General features: G+C 44.0%; 1 protein-coding gene across 2 annotated transcripts in view; it reads right to left on the reverse strand.

Moving 5' to 3' along the window:
• Positions 1-4,624: 4,624 nt before the first annotated feature.
• Positions 4,625-15,851, reverse strand: part of TTC5 (tetratricopeptide repeat domain 5) — a 136,394-nt gene continuing 125,167 nt past the window's right edge. For both annotated transcript variants that reach the window (XM_085618592.1, XM_085618593.1), the window contains exon 10: positions 4,625-6,859. In XM_085618592.1, the coding sequence (XP_085474718.1) occupies positions 6,740-6,859 (120 nt within the window). In that variant the 3' untranslated portion in view covers positions 4,625-6,739. The remainder of the gene's footprint in view (positions 6,860-15,851) is intronic.

Raw genomic sequence — 15,851 nt, forward strand, 5'->3', positions numbered from 1 at the left:
ATCGCACAATCTCCGGACCATTTCCGCCGTCCTCCATCAAATCAACCCTGCACTCCCAGCCGTTGTGGCCCCCTTGGATGCCACCAAAGCTTTTGATACTCTAGAGTGGCCCTTCCTCTTTTAACTTCTCCCTCGCTTAGGCTTTAGCCCGGTTTTTCTGCGCAAAGTTCAGCTTCTTTACACTCTCCCCACAGCTCGCCTTCGAATCAACGGTCAGATTACGGAGCCCACCGCTAGGGGCACAAGGCAGGGGTGTCCACTCCACCCATGTTATTCGCTATTGCTATGGAGCCCCTTGCCGCCAGGCTCAGGCAATATCACACCCAGAGGGGTCTCGGCTTTGCGGCTCGAGCCTTGGTCGTCTCCATGTATGCGGACGATGTCACACTCTATGTCCGCAATCCTCAGGAGAATCTTGGCCCCATGATCCGCGAGGTGGTGCGTTTTGGGGGTTTGTCCTGCATGCAGGTCAACTGGGGCAAGTCCATTCTTTTTCCCCTCACGGACAACACTGTCCCCTTCACTCCGGACTACCCATTTGTATGGGCGTCGGGACCCACTAGATATCTGGTCATTTGGCTCAGCAGGGACGTGGACAAACTCTGGAAGGCGAATTATGGCCGGGCAGTGGACTGGTTGGAGTCCATGATTCAACTCTGGCGACGACTTCTCCTGTCCCTGGCGGGACGCATAGCCATCGCCAAGATGGTGGTGCTTCCGAAGTTTCTGTACCTACTCTTGAATATCCCCATCCCTCTCACGGCTCACTTTTTTAGCAGACTCCGCTCACTTATAATCACCCTTGTCTGGGCCGGGCGTCAGCCTAGAATCGCATATAACATTCTCACACTTCCCTTGTCGCGTGGCGGACTTGGTGCCCCAGATTTCAAACTATATGCCCTTAGCGCTCATGCCAGCTTCCTCCATGTTCTGGCTCCATCCGACGCCTTTTCAACCTCACGTGGTGGTGGAGGCTGATCTCGCTGCCCTCTGGCCGCTCCTGACCGCTCTCTTTGCCCCCGCAAAACCCCCGCGCGGCGAAATCAACACGGTGGAGACCTTGTGCTGGGCCTGGGACGGGCTCCGGAGATACTCTGGCTCTAGCATGCTCTCCGCTAATGCCATGCCCATTGCACACAACCCGGCATTCCCCCCTCTGCCTACTGCCAGAATAGTTAAACGCGTGACCCGCTTGGGACTTGCAACGGTGTCGGACCTTTACCCTAACAATACCTTTTTTTCCCTTACGGCCGAGTCCGGCCCAACTCAGAGCTCTCTGCAGGGAGATTCCTCCCACGTTTCTTCAGCCCCACCCCCTTTGATGGCTGGTCTCGACTTTGCCTACACATCCAGCTCCCTCCGCAGGCTGGTCACCAGGATTTACACCCTTACGCTTGCGGAATATTCGATTTCTGCGGACCGCGCCCATGCAGCTTGGAGTGAGGACTTGGGCGCTGATCTCTCTCAGGAGGTCTGGCTGTACTGTTGCAATCAATCCAGACGTCTGTCCCCTAATTACCGCTAGCGCCTCATACATTTTAAATACCTGCATAATTATACCGCTCTCCTGCTCAGCTGCACAAAATGGGCCTCACTCCCAGCGACAGATGTTTGCGATGTTCCACTCCCGCTGCCGACTTCTCCCACCTCACCTGGCTGTGCCTAAAGGTCTCTGCATACTGGTGCGATGTGTGCGCCGCCATCACTAAGATCACCTCCACGCCTGTCACGCCAGACCCACTGCTCTGTCTGTTAGGCTTTGTGAAATAGTGCCCAGACGCTTCCCGCCGGCTGACCGCTATGCTGCTCGTTCTTGCACGGCGTAGGGTCGCCATGCATTGGGGTCGGAGGTCTGTGCCCAAAATTAGCGCTTGGCTTGAAGATGCTGCTTGTTGTCAGACACTTCTGTCCGAATTCTGGGACCTGGTGCCACCAACCTGCCGTTCGATCGACATTTGGGGTCCCCTTGTTTCTTACCTCCAGCGTCAGAGCGCCTTGCCCTCCGCGGCCTCTTCCGCTCCCCCTGCCAGCACTTCACCCATGGCGGCCGCCGGGCATGGCTCGTGAGATGCAACCCCCCCCCACCCACACATTCTGCTGACTACTTGCGACCTCTTTTACCAGCGCTGGGCCTCTCCCGGGCGCTTCCCTCCGCCCTTCCTGCTTCATCTCATGACACTTCTCTCTGTGTAATGTAATGGGCTGCTTATGTACTATTGTCCTTATAATGCATGTAACAGATGTGGTTCTCCTCTTTGACCGCAGACCTTCTGCCTGCATATATTGTAACTTGATGTGCAAGTTTTTCAATAAAGGTTTTTAAAAAAGAAAAAAAAAATAAGTTTCAAACTGGTGGGAGGTCCTTCTCAGTCCAGATGGACGAGCTCTGGATCTTGATTCCTACAGCAAGGAAAACAATCAAAAACCTCCTTGAGTTTCACAGAAACTTAAAAATCAGGCTACTTTCCTTCACCAAACATATGATATAGACCTCAGCTAAAGAAAGAAGGTGGGTTACTCCCCTCGTATGATTGCGTCTGCACTTGCACTTTTCCTGCAACTCATACTTAAGCGCTGCTACAAGTATCAAGTTTACCACACAGTGATCAATGATTTATTAAAAGGTTTCTATGTCAATCCACCAGAAAAGAGCAGATTTCAGAATCCGGTCCACGCAGAATACCTACATAACAACCTATTCCAGCGAATGTTCCAAGACATTTTATGGGTTAAAAATTCGTTTTTTACTCACGGAAAAAAGAGGCTATGGTTCCACAAATATCTGCATTCTTACATTCCCCTGGATCACCTGTAGCAACCCACTGATTTCAATAAACAGAAATAAAAGGGCAGCACTGGATCTTGTATTTTCAGTTGTAAAAACTATGTAAGCATGGTGGTAGATAAAAAATTAGTTACTTACATGTAACTCCTGTTTTTCGGAGTTGGTATTGTTCATAGATCCACATGGTTAGATTATTTCCTATTGTGTGGCTTGGAAAGAGCCTTTTCTGAGGAATGTTATTTGTTATACTTGGAGGAGGAGGCTGTGGTTCCTTTTGAAAGAAAAACTAAATGAGGAAGCTCCACATGCTTCCTTCTTTGCGCTGCTTTTATTGAATTGCTTGGTGGTGCACTTTGCATGCAATCCTCTCCAAAGAAGGAGGCGTCACCCTTAGAAGGGTGACTTCTCTTCTTTTCTAGCAAGAACCAACCTCCTTTCAGGGTCTATAACTGGCTGTCACAGTGTGGTGCCTTATGATGGGGCAAAGGGCATGAAATGCACTTATGTAAGATCTTCTTTTGTCCTCGGTCCTAGGAGGTCTTTAAGAGAGATCTTCTTTCGTTGTCAGCTATAGTGGTAGATGGAGACAGTTGCCAGTTCCCCAGGGCCAGTACTGATGAGAAGATGTTCGAAAGCTCCTAAAAACAACATTGCTGAAAGATGAAGATAGGGCTGACTGAAGCTGAAGGAAAAAGAAGTCAAGGTTGAAATCTGAGCAATGGTGGCGCATATGTAGAGTAGGTGGACGCAGCACTTCCAATTCATTGGCTGACGTTCAGGTTGTTTCAAAGGAGGTGGATGTACAACTAAGCAAACACTGTTGTTGAGGCCTATGCCCAATTCAACACTCTATACTGCTATTTAAAATAATCAGAAATTCCCAGTCTGTCGAAAGACTTCTTCAAGCATGTGAATATTTGAAAAATCCAATGCCGAAGAACATACTCCTTTTAAAATAGAATAACGCAGTGTACCATGGTGGCTCATAGACGCTAGCCTCACATCCCTTCCTCGCTTGAGTGTTTATGGGTGATATTTCTCTTTAAAAATGTTTAAGGGCTTCGATAAAAGCTGCAGCAAGTGAAAGAAGGCTTTACTCGTGAAAATGTAGAATAAGGAAGCTGTATTTCAATGACGCATGTTACTATTTCAAACTACTTGACGTACAGCTTAACCTCTGATGGTTCACTATTCATCAAGTTATAAGGATTGTCTTTGCTGTGCAGATTACACAGTTATTGCCTTAACAGTGAGGGTTTGGTCCATATTTTGCTATTTCCGTGTTAGATGAAAACAGGATTCCCTTCTTTATGGCCAATGAAAACAGGGAAATTACTAAGGAGCAGCAGTCATATCTTGCCATCCAGCTTGTCTTCTACATCAACATCCAATCTCTCATCATACTTCATGGTGCCACTCTCACAGTGCCTTCCAGGTATGTGCAGGCTGCAGCTCTTCCCAATGTCTGGAGGAGGCCCTGCCTGAGCAGGGTGGCATGTTGACTCTGGTCTAGCTGCTCTCAAAGTCCTTTGCCTGAAGGATCTATTATTTCACCATGACTAAACTAACTGGATCAGTTGTTAAGCCTTACGACATGCATAGTGTTACCTTTTAGTAAGTTCATTTGGCACAAACAGAATGGTCTCCTGTATAGTGAAAAGCTGAGCCTACAATAATTATAAGCAATTATCATTAACAAAAATTAGTTATTAATATTTCTCAAACAAAATATTCACCCTTGATATTGCATTAAGAAAGAGATCTGTTTGGGTGGGGACTCTCCCACTTTCAGAGTGTCAGCTAGAAGGGAGATAAATGAATAAATCTCGGCAAACACCATTAGTTTAACAAAACTGTATTCTTTATCAGAAAGAGTATTAACATCTTGAGTATAAAAAATATAAATAATTGATGGACAATAAAATATGTTCTTCATTAACACAAATGGAGTCCAGAGAATGAAAAATTAAACTAATCTAGTGTCACCAGTGGAGTCAATTTAGGAAAAACTGGGATAGGTAAAAGCACATCCAGTAAGTATATCTTACAGATTTTGGACTCCCAAGACAAACAATTACAGTGCAAATAATCCATTCAATCCATCTAGTAACATATACTCTCCTAGTAGTACCATTATGTGTGCCTCTAACTAACCAGAGAGTTTTATGTTATGTTGTACATAAACAACAAACTAGGAGGCACAGCACACAAGCACTACTTATATCCCATCTTGAGAATAATAATCAAAATGTGTCCCCCTATCAAACGTAGTCATGCGTGAGCTTCATTTTGGGTATCCTCACGTTTCTCTCTTCACAGCCAAAGAAGTTAGAAAAAATAACGAACAAGTGTTCATCTTCGCAACTTTTACAAGGCTCACTTTTTATAAACTTATAGTATTGCATGATTTGCTAAATAATTAGCGCAGTGGTAAGACTCCTATAAAAAGTCATTTAAGTACCCCACAGTATCTTCAAGTGGGCTGAGTTACAAACCTAAAATTGATTGCACGAAATGGGGTCCTTTTCTGTATGGGATTTTTTTTTCCCCGCTTGATAACGTTATTTTTCTTATCACGTGTCAATCAACTATCACGTCTGATTAACTTTAATTACTATATAACTTGCTACGGTTTCTAAGTACTGGATGCATTGCTATACTCAGTTTACAGAGAAATAGAACTATCCATTTGCAATGTATTTTCTATAAGATTTGTTAAAAGCAAGCATTGAAAAAGTCGAGAATAAACTGTGTCGTTTTTTTTTTTTTAACTTCAAACAATGCAAAGAAAGACACGTTAAGCATCAAAATAAAAATTATCAACAATTTTATAATATGCAGAGCGCCTTCTGGTTTGTTTCTTTTTCACTTCAGCAGGAGCCGGCTGCACTTGGTGAGAATCTACAATTGACAAGTTTAAAACAGGGAGTCTGAGTCCAAAAGAGTGAGAAACTGAGAAGGAAGTGAGAGAGGTACATACATCCCCTGTACCGACCAGGATACCATTATTTGAGTGCTGTAAAACAGTAACCCGCTTCAGCTATGGACTCTGGGGTTCTCAGGTGGGGTGCTTACCCAACACAAAGAAGGCAGCTACTGGTTATGTAAGGGTCAAGGACAGAAGGAGACGCTCAAGACAATGGGGCCACATTCGGAACACAAAGAAAGATAAGGAGATAGGAAGAGAAGTATAGTCATGAAGGGTTTTGAAACACAAAGGTGTAGAGTAATATGTGGGATTAACAGACATTCATGAGAAATGACAGAACAATTTACAATACTGAGAGATTAAAGAAACTGGTACATGTTACAGATGGCAAAAAGTTACAAGGACATTAATTAGTTAGGAAAAATGGACAAAAAGGCAGAAAAACAAAGATAGAGGAGCAGAAGAATCAGACGTAAGAGAGAGAGGAATTGAGTCAAACGGGGGACATGCAGGAGAAGGGCCAGGTGGCTGACCTACTTACAAAAAAGGAAAGTTAGAGAAGACGGTACGGAAGGGAAGCAAAGATAGCATGAAGGGATAGGAGAAGAGGAAATTAAGAAAAAAATATTAGAGCTAAAGATATTACATTAGAAAATAGATGATAGAGGCAAGAAACAGGTTCAAAATACAAAATTAAATAAAAGGTGGGTGGTAAAGGCAGCAGCAATGACTAGCAGCACAGAGGAAGAGCTGTATACTAAACACTGGCCTGAAAAATCATTGTAACAGGCAGAAGATAGATACACAAAGGAGTAGACACACAGACACGAAAAAAGATGCAAAAGAACTCAGTGAAAACTGGTGGAAGAAGACAATGAAAATGGAGACTCAAGAGGGACAATAACAGTCTCAGAAGGCAAGAAAGAAAACGCCTATCTTGCCCCGGTTAGAGTTCCCACCGCACCAGCCAGGAGGAGCAGGGTGGATCTCAGGAAGGTTTGGGGGACAAGAGATGCTGCAGGGTTTCACTCGCTCTGTGGTCGGTACATCACTTTAGGCGCGGCCTGACAGCTGGCTCCCTGCGCTTTGCCGTTTACCACCAGTAGCAGAGGGGTCTCTACTCGCAGACTGCGGAAGGAAAAGGTCTGGAGACGGAAGAAAAAAACCTAAAGTTAGAATTTACACAGAGAAAAAACAAAACATGGAAAGCATTGCCTAAGTAGGATGAATAGGAGCTGGTGGATTATATGCGTACAATGTTCAAACTGCACTAAGACTGTGAGGCAGCAGTTGCAGTTAGTAGCTAAGGTATGCTATTTTGTCCAAGAGTTGATACTGGAGAGAAGCGGAAGAATATGGTGTAATTTAGATGCATGGGGATGTCAGAGTAGGACAAGCAAGTCAGAGGAGGTTATGAAAACAACAGCTTAACATCAGAGAACAATCGCCGTTTCAGGTAGGGTCAGACATCAGACTATAAAACCAAATGAGGCTATGAAGCCCAAACTGTTACAACATGGGCACCAATTGTTGTTCATCTTTTGAATCCTCCCAGACACCAGATTGGATCCGGAAAAATCTTTTATTTTAATTTGTAAATTTTATTATGGATCATTCAATCAGAACACATATTGTGAGTACAGCTAATATCAAGATTAGAGCGAGACAACATTGTAATAGCACTGCATGAGTTTTCAGTTATCGTTCCAAGTATAATAACAATATGAGGTATGTCTATCTATCGGCAAAAACATGACTTGCATCAATCACATTCAGTCTTGTATTGTTTGGAAGTCATGACATCAAATCATCCATGTTGGACTTGGCCCTCTCTACAGGGTTATCCCCAAACTTTTCTTTTGGGCTTTGAGGACTCTGCACTTTACCACTGCTAACCAGAGCTTAAGTGCTTGTGCTCTCTCCTTTAAACATGGTAGAATTTGCTCACACCTAACTGACACATTTAATTTACTTGTAAGCCCCTAGTATAGTGGTACTACATGTACACACCCCTTTTCAGTATCTATAAGTCACCCCTAGGGTAGGCGCTACACAGCACAGAGGGTAGGGTGCAGTGCATCTAAAACGTTGGACATGTACTTTTAAGTTTTAGATGTCTTGGTAGTGAAAAACTCTTAAATTCGCTTTTCACTACTGCGAGGCCTACCTCTCCGATAGAATAACATTGGGTTCCCTTATTACATTTAATAAGTGGTAACTTTCAATTGAGAGCAGATTGGAATATCGCGTTTGGTGTCCAAAGAATTGTAATTTAAAATGCTCTTTAATGGTAAAGTCATATTTTAAATCACAATTCTGAAAAACGACACTTTTAAAAAGTTGCTATTTTCCTGTCCTAACCATTTAGTGCATACAGCCTGTATCCTGGGTCACATGGCTAAGTGTAGAGGATAGTTGGTCTTTGTGTATTGCTCCCATACATTGAGACAAAGGGGGAATAGGTGTTGGCAGGGTGGGCCATCTCTGATTTGAGGCGGAGTGGTCACCAACAACACTTGCACATCACAAATCCTCTGTCTGAGCATATTCCAGCAGGGTTTGACACTAGACGTTTGTGACTCCAGACAAGCTGGAGCAAGGAAATTCCAAGCACCTCTGGGGGTGGAATCCTCTAAAATCTTCTCCTACTTTAAAGTGGGCACCAAGTATAAATATTGGACCCTCAGACCCAACTCTTCAGTATAGCCCTTGACCTGTGGATACTACTGAGGAAATATGAATTTTATGATCAGTTATGTCCCCTATCTTAGACCCCAACGGCTCCATGTACATGCTACAAGTACATGTATGTTCCCTCCAGTTCCAGCTATGAAGACGCAAATACAAGTGCGTCCAGCGCCAACATGTCCTCTTTCAGATCCACCATGAATGGGTCGGATATTCCGTTCCTAAGTATGAAAGGCCACCGACTTTATGTGGTTCACTTTCCACGTTTTACAGTTCAGGCGAGTAGGCCCTGAATTCTGCCATCAAGCCTTTTCCTGCCTTCTGCCTCTGAAAGCTCCAGTCTGAGCTTGCATCTGTATCCATGAACTTTGTCCTACTCCCTGCGCGGCTAACGGTGCCTGACACGGCCTGTTGCCTGCCAAAAACTGTATTCAGCCTTCAAGTTATCTGCTCCGCTCCTCGTCCAATGCATTCCTGTCTAGTAGTTTAGGTAAACATCCTTCCAGCTACCGAGCAAAGGGCCCGGCTTCAGTGTCTTCATACAAGTAATTCATAGCCCTGCTACCATGCCCCCTCGCATCTCATGTAGACACTTAGACGCTTGTATACGCACTAACAGTCAGTATAGAATAGACTCCGTCCGAGAGACCTTTCCTTTTGGATAATACAGTTCCTTCAACATAAGATATTAGATATGATTTGGGATTAGGTTGACCTGACCCCCCAGACTTCTGTCTCCACATGTAGAGCTAAATGTCAATTCCCCTGCACCCTCTAGTTGTACGTCAATCACACGTCATGCGGCTGCGCGCGCATCTATGCCAAGTATTTCTGCTGACATTGCAGGATTCTCCTATGGATCCACCCACTTGTGACATCACTTCAAATGACGTTTCCAGTATACGCCTATCATTACGCCCTTTTTCATTACGTATGTGTATTCTTATCTGTATTATCAGCTGTTACGCCTCCTGCATCTGTCTCAATGTAATGCTTTTCTTATATATGTCGTTACTTGTCAATAATGTATTGCCTATCCCTTCCTGAACCTTCGTGGTGATGGAATAAGATGCCATGGTTCGAACCATAATTCCTTGTAAGGAATAAAGCCTTTCAGAACCTCTAATACCACGGATTCTGCCTCTTATTTTTACTGAGTTATTCTTACTAGACTTTACCGCATAAAAAAATAGTACAGGTAATTTAAATATTTACCACAAAATTGGCGCCCGAATAGGGACACTTTCCCATCTCACGCGCCGGAGGTGCGTTGCAGGCCCGGTCTCCTGCCACAGCTGGACGGACAACTACGCGTACCCGCAGGATTTCCTGTATCTCCCTCCGGCCGAGCGGGGGTGACTGAGGCTGCGATCAACACCCAGACGAGGCGGTGAGAAGTGCGAAGTATCCCGACCAGAGCCTAGCTGAGAGAGCAAGATCCGAGGTATACAGAGGCCCACCAGGTTCCGAAGTTCCGAGTCGAGTCGAGTCCAGTCCGATCCAGTTCAGTTCCGTTCCGAGGCCTTCCGTTCCGTGCTACCCGGTGAGTACCGTTGCCGGGGAGGCATTTAGACGTGCACATTAGTTTGTGCCGGTCAAGACGGGTTTGGGTACACAGATCCGGTCTGCACTGTTTCAGCAGTGTATCTGTACTGTTTAGCAGTATATCTAGTAAGTCTTGTGTATAATACAGTATTCTCTAGTATGAGTGTTATGTCAGTGACTAGTTTCCTTCTAATTATCATTGTTCGTTAAATGTTAAATGTTTTAAAAAATTGTGGTATGAATGAGTGTTCATTATTGTGTTTATTGTAATTTATTGTGTTCAAAATCAAGTAGCAAAGTTTAAAGATGCCGTTCTTTTCAAAATTAAGACAGATCAAAACTAGAAAAAGGGTACTCGAGGAAGCTGTTCCCATTCCACCTAGGGACACCCCAGGGTACTTTATGTACCATAAGCATGGCCTAGATGCCGTATTATTTCTTGATTTATGGGTGGACTACACCAAGGATCTAGCCGAAAGTCAGAGGTGGCCCGCAGCTGGGACATGGGATGCAGATTGCATCATGAGAGTCGAAGAAGAATTATGGAAAAAGAAAGCCAGACAGTCACAGAAAGATGCCATTGAATTATGGCGTAAAGAATCGCATAGACGCACAGAGAAAGCGCTCAGATTAGAAGAGAAAAATAGGGAGAATTCAAATAAAGCCCGAGAAAATATATTAATTGAGGAAGGTACCCGAGTAAAAGCAGAACAAGTAGACAGACAACGAAACACTCTTATGAATGGTATGTATCCTCTTCTGGCCGAAGGGTTACCTAAGGCCACCCCGGAAATACCGAAAGACTTGACACCTCCATTGCTCCCGATAAAAGCGCATCCCAAAACCGCAAAAGATGTTTTCCTTTCTTCCTATTTAGACGATGTAGCTCCCGAATATGCTAATGTTCCACCACACACACCGCCTGTCGATGGTGCTCAACGCCAAGATCATCCGTCCCTACCTCCGCAACAACAAACTCCTCCGCACATTCCCACAGGTCCATCTGTTTCTACCGCTTTTCCTGCATCTACAATTTCTATCTTACATCCAACAAATCCTTTCGTGCCTAGCACCTCAGACGGTGCGACGGGAGGTGCGACAGCAATTTTTGCCACGCCACCGCGAGGAAATAAATTGTCCCTTAGAGAATTAGCATGCCAACGTACACCCCAACTAGCAACTGCCGACATGTTTAAAGACCATCTTGTGGATTGTAGATATGATCCAGTGCCAGGTAAACAGGACAGACTGCTACTGTCATCACTACGTATACGACGAGCTACAATGTATTTAACGACGATACCAGGAATGGTTGAGCATCTAGACAATATATATCACTTTGTCCAATCAGGGCGAGGCCCTGAAAGTATTAACGAAGCCATGGAATACCAGAAAGTGGATGTAAAGAGACAACTGTTACGCTTCTTCATAAACTGCGTGATCAGAAACCAAGATAGGCCTGGGGTAGATCAGGATGAAATGCAAAAACTTGCCAGATGGGGTCAGAATATATCAGACGGGAAACATGATAAACAGACGTGTATAGTAGCCATGAACCGAAAGATCCGCAAAGAAGTAGAACGAATACATAAAGACAGATTAGAGACAGACAAACCTGAATCAGAGGGAGAGGAGGAGGAAGAATTAGAAATGCCCACAGGACAATTAGAAACGATGGCTTATGTAGGTAGAGGAAGATCTTTTAATAATACTAGATGCTTTAATGATCCAATACGTCCGATACGTCCAGAATGTAACAGAAATTTTCAAACCCCTATGTTAAATATAAGGTCTCCTGAACACTTATTCCAGGCTGCTGATAAATTACTCCGAGACCAAAGGGGGTATCATATGCTCGATTCCATGGATGAACAAGAATTAGCCAGGTCAGCAGTACAATGGGCTGACAGTCCCGGAAGATACAGTGATGATGCGCTAGCACACACGTTTTTAAATTTTACCCCAGACGAACAGCGTTTAGCTGCTATATACATGATTCAACACCTCCTTATATTATATAAAAGCCAACACTCCGATCCTGGTCCCCTACCTGACATATTGACAGAATTACTCACGAATAGATGGAGGTTCAGGTACTGATTTAATTAAAGAAATTCTAGAATTTCGAAACCAGTATATTGTTTTCGTATGCCCAGAACATGTTTCAGTTCCCATCAAGGAAAGAACAACGTATTACATGGACAGACAGAATCCCTTACGCGAAGTACACCCCATCAAAATTGATGACAATAATTTTAAACGCGTGTTTGTGTACACGCCCATAACTAAAATTGAACTATTAGAAATGAAGAAAGTAGTACCTAGCCATGACAAAGACCCAGCAGGTTTTCACCGTGAGATAAAAGACATGTTACTCATGGGAGAGTATACCTACCCTGACATTATGAAAATATTAAAAGTATTATTGCCTGCCGGTATTTACGAGAAACTCAAAGAAAAGGAATGGGAGGTGGGAGAGCAAAAGATAGATTGGACAGCATTGGAAAACGAAGAGAAGGCCCGAGCTGCAGGTTCAGAGCTTGGGGAAAAGACTACAGCATTACCAGGATTACTAGTGCAAGTATTGCCACGTTTATTAACTATGAAAAAGGAAGACTGGGGTGCAATCTCAGCCTGTAAACAAAAACAAGATGAAGACACTAGTGATTTCTATTCCCGATTTGAAAAATGTTTTGGTATTAATAGTGGCATAAAAGCAAGTAGCGAGTCATATCCACATCTGTTTGTGACAAAATTAGTTGAAAATTCCCTGCCCCAAGTTAAGAATAGAGTATTGAAATTCGAGAGTACCTGGCAAGGTAACACCCCGTCACAGATGTTACAAATGTTACAATACCACCACAATAGAATTAGAGAAGAACAAGAACATGAACAAAGACGTATGAAAGACACGAAAATGAAAATGCTTGTTGCCCAGTCAGTTCCAGCTGACAGTCATAGAAAGGGTATGCCACAGTCCAATGATTCAGCGGGTCCTGTAAAAGGGACATGCAACTATTGTAAACAGCCAGGTCATTATATACACGATTGTGCAGTTCTGAAACATAATATCTCCACGGGTAAAACCCAGGAGAGACCACGTCCACCTAGACAGGATCAGAACCAACAACAAATCCCTCAGCATGCACAATCTAGGCCAGCTCCGCAACAGGCAGCTCCACAACAGACCGTAGCAACATCACAGGCACAGCCTATTGCTGCAACACAAACAACGACACAACAGATGTACCAGTATGCACAAACTGACTATCCCGATTATCAGCGATACACATGAAATAGCCTAGAGAAGGAATTCGGCTTACCCCTTATTGAGGTTCCTGTAGACCAAGAGGGACCTTATGTACATAGTGAAGTATTAGGGAAAGACAGAAAGTTTTTACTCGATACAGGGGCAAGCAGAACAACTATAAGTCGCAGCGAAGTTCCAGGGGCACCCCTCTCAGGCTCACAGAATATTTCCCTTGGATTCTCAGGAAAGCCTATCATTAATGAAGTATCGCAACCCCTTCCACTTACGGTTGGTCCGTTGACACGAACTACAGATTTATTGCTTACTAAATCATGTCCAGAAAACTTGTTAGGTATAAAAACATTGAAAGCTCTAGGAGCTATAATATGTTGTTCTCCGGAAGGAGTACGATTATTTTTACGTGACTTTAAAGGACACTACGTGTCCAGAGACATGGATCACCGGTTACAGAATTTACCTACACATTTATGGGCACAAGGCCCCACTGATGTTGGTTGCATGAACATTACACCATATCGAGTCACACTCAAAACAGGAGTGGTACTACCACGAATGCGACAATACAAGTTACCCCCAGATGCTGTTGTGGCTTTACTGCAAATCATTGACGAGCTCATTGCACAAGGAGTGGTCGTGGAAACCGACTCCAATGTATGTAATTCCCCGATAATTCCGATTCTTAAACGAACTGATCCAAAAGCACCGCCAGTATATCGATTAGTTATTGATCTGCGCGAATTAAATAAATGCATTGTACCACAATACCCCGTGGTCCCAGATATCTCTTCATTACTAACAGCTATTGATTCCGAAGCAACGTTCTTTACTGTAATTGATTTCAAGAACGCCTTCTTTAGCGTCCCAATCGATCCGGAAAGTCAATATTTGTTCGGATTCAGTTTAAATGGACGAAGCTTTAAATTCGCACACGCACCTCAAGGATTCACAGAAAGCCCCAGCATCTATAGCCAAGCACTGAAAAGAGAACTTGACAGTATCCACATGCCAGCTAACACTGCCTTGCTTCAATATGTCGATGATCTACTGATCACCGCCCGAAGCGAACCTGAATGTGAAAAAGCATCACTGATGGTTTTACAATTCCTAGCCGACAAGGGGCACAAAGTGTCCCCTTCTAAGCTGCAATTCTGTGTCCAGCAAGTTGTGTACCTTGGGCACTTACTGTCCAAGGGGGGAAGACAGCTTACACCTGACCGCATCCAGTTAATTGATAACATGCCGCCACCTAAGACACAAAAGGAGGTGCGGGCTTTCATAGGCCTCACTTCGTACTGTAGGCAGTGGATCCCTCAATATGCATTTCTAGCAAAACCACTCATTCAGTTGACAACACAGGAGGCAGCGACATCGACTGTCCTCCCTTGGACTCAAGAACATACACAAGCCTTTGAAAGCTTGAAGAAAGCTTTATGTCAAGCACCTGTTTTAGCAACACCATGTTACAGTAAGCCTTTTACACTATTTGTTACAGAACGCAAAGGTACTGCCTTGTCAGTACTCACTCAGGAACAAGAAGGATCACACAAGCCATGTGCTTATTTTTCCAGTACATTAGATCCCGTAGCTCAGGCTCTTCCTGCGTGCCTGAAATCAGTGGCAGCAACAGCTTTAGCGATCAGACAAAGCGATGCCATAGTGTTAGGACATCAATTGACAGTACAAGTACCACACGCAGTAGAGGTTCTCTTGAACCGCACACAAACACAACACTTGACTATAGCAAGACTTACCGGTTATGAATTGACATTGTTTCAGCCACACATAGAAATCAGACGTTGTAGTACATTAAATCCTGCCACACTTTTGCCAGTAAGTGGAACAGACCCATTAGCACATGATTGTATTGAAGTCATTACTATTACGACGAAACCCAGACAAGACTTGACAGATATTCCATTACCAGATCCAGACCTGACATTGTATGTAGATGGTTCATGTATGAGAACAAGTACAGGAGAGTTAGTGGCCGCTTATGCAGTCACAACAGACACTGAAGTCATTGAAACAAATTGTATTAACACTTTGTCAGCTCAAGCTGCAGAGCTCATCGCTCTGACACAAGCCTGTATTCAAGCCAAAAATAAGAAAGTCAACATATATACAGATTCACGTTATGCATTCGGAGTCGTCCATGACTTCGGCGTTCTTTGGCGCGAAAGAGGTTATTTAACTTCTCACGGTGCCCACATCCAACACGGACCCCTCATTCAAGCTTTATTAGACGCAATTCATCTACCTACTGCAATATCGATTATGAAATGCAAAGCCCATACAAAAGTTACCGATATCATTTCCCAGGGTAACGACCTAGCTGACAGAACAGCTAAACAGACAGCTCAGAACCAGACTCCTACAACTGACACGACAAAGACAATAGTTCCGACACCCACACACTGCATGACAGTTAAGGATCCCGCCCTCGATGTAATTGACATACAGACACATGCTACACCAGAAGAAATAAAGAAATGGACTGAATTAGGAGGGATCCAAACGGATCAAGGATGGATGACAAAGGGAAAATCTATATGGTTTCTCCCCGACTCCATGGTTCAAGTCATCATTAATACAATACATAGTCCAGCGCACCTAGGAGAGAAAGCTATGCTAGA

This window comes from Triturus cristatus, chromosome 7 (genome assembly GCF_964204655.1).
Source record: "Triturus cristatus chromosome 7, aTriCri1.1, whole genome shotgun sequence".
NCBI classification, from domain to species: Eukaryota; Metazoa; Chordata; class Amphibia; order Caudata; family Salamandridae; genus Triturus; species Triturus cristatus.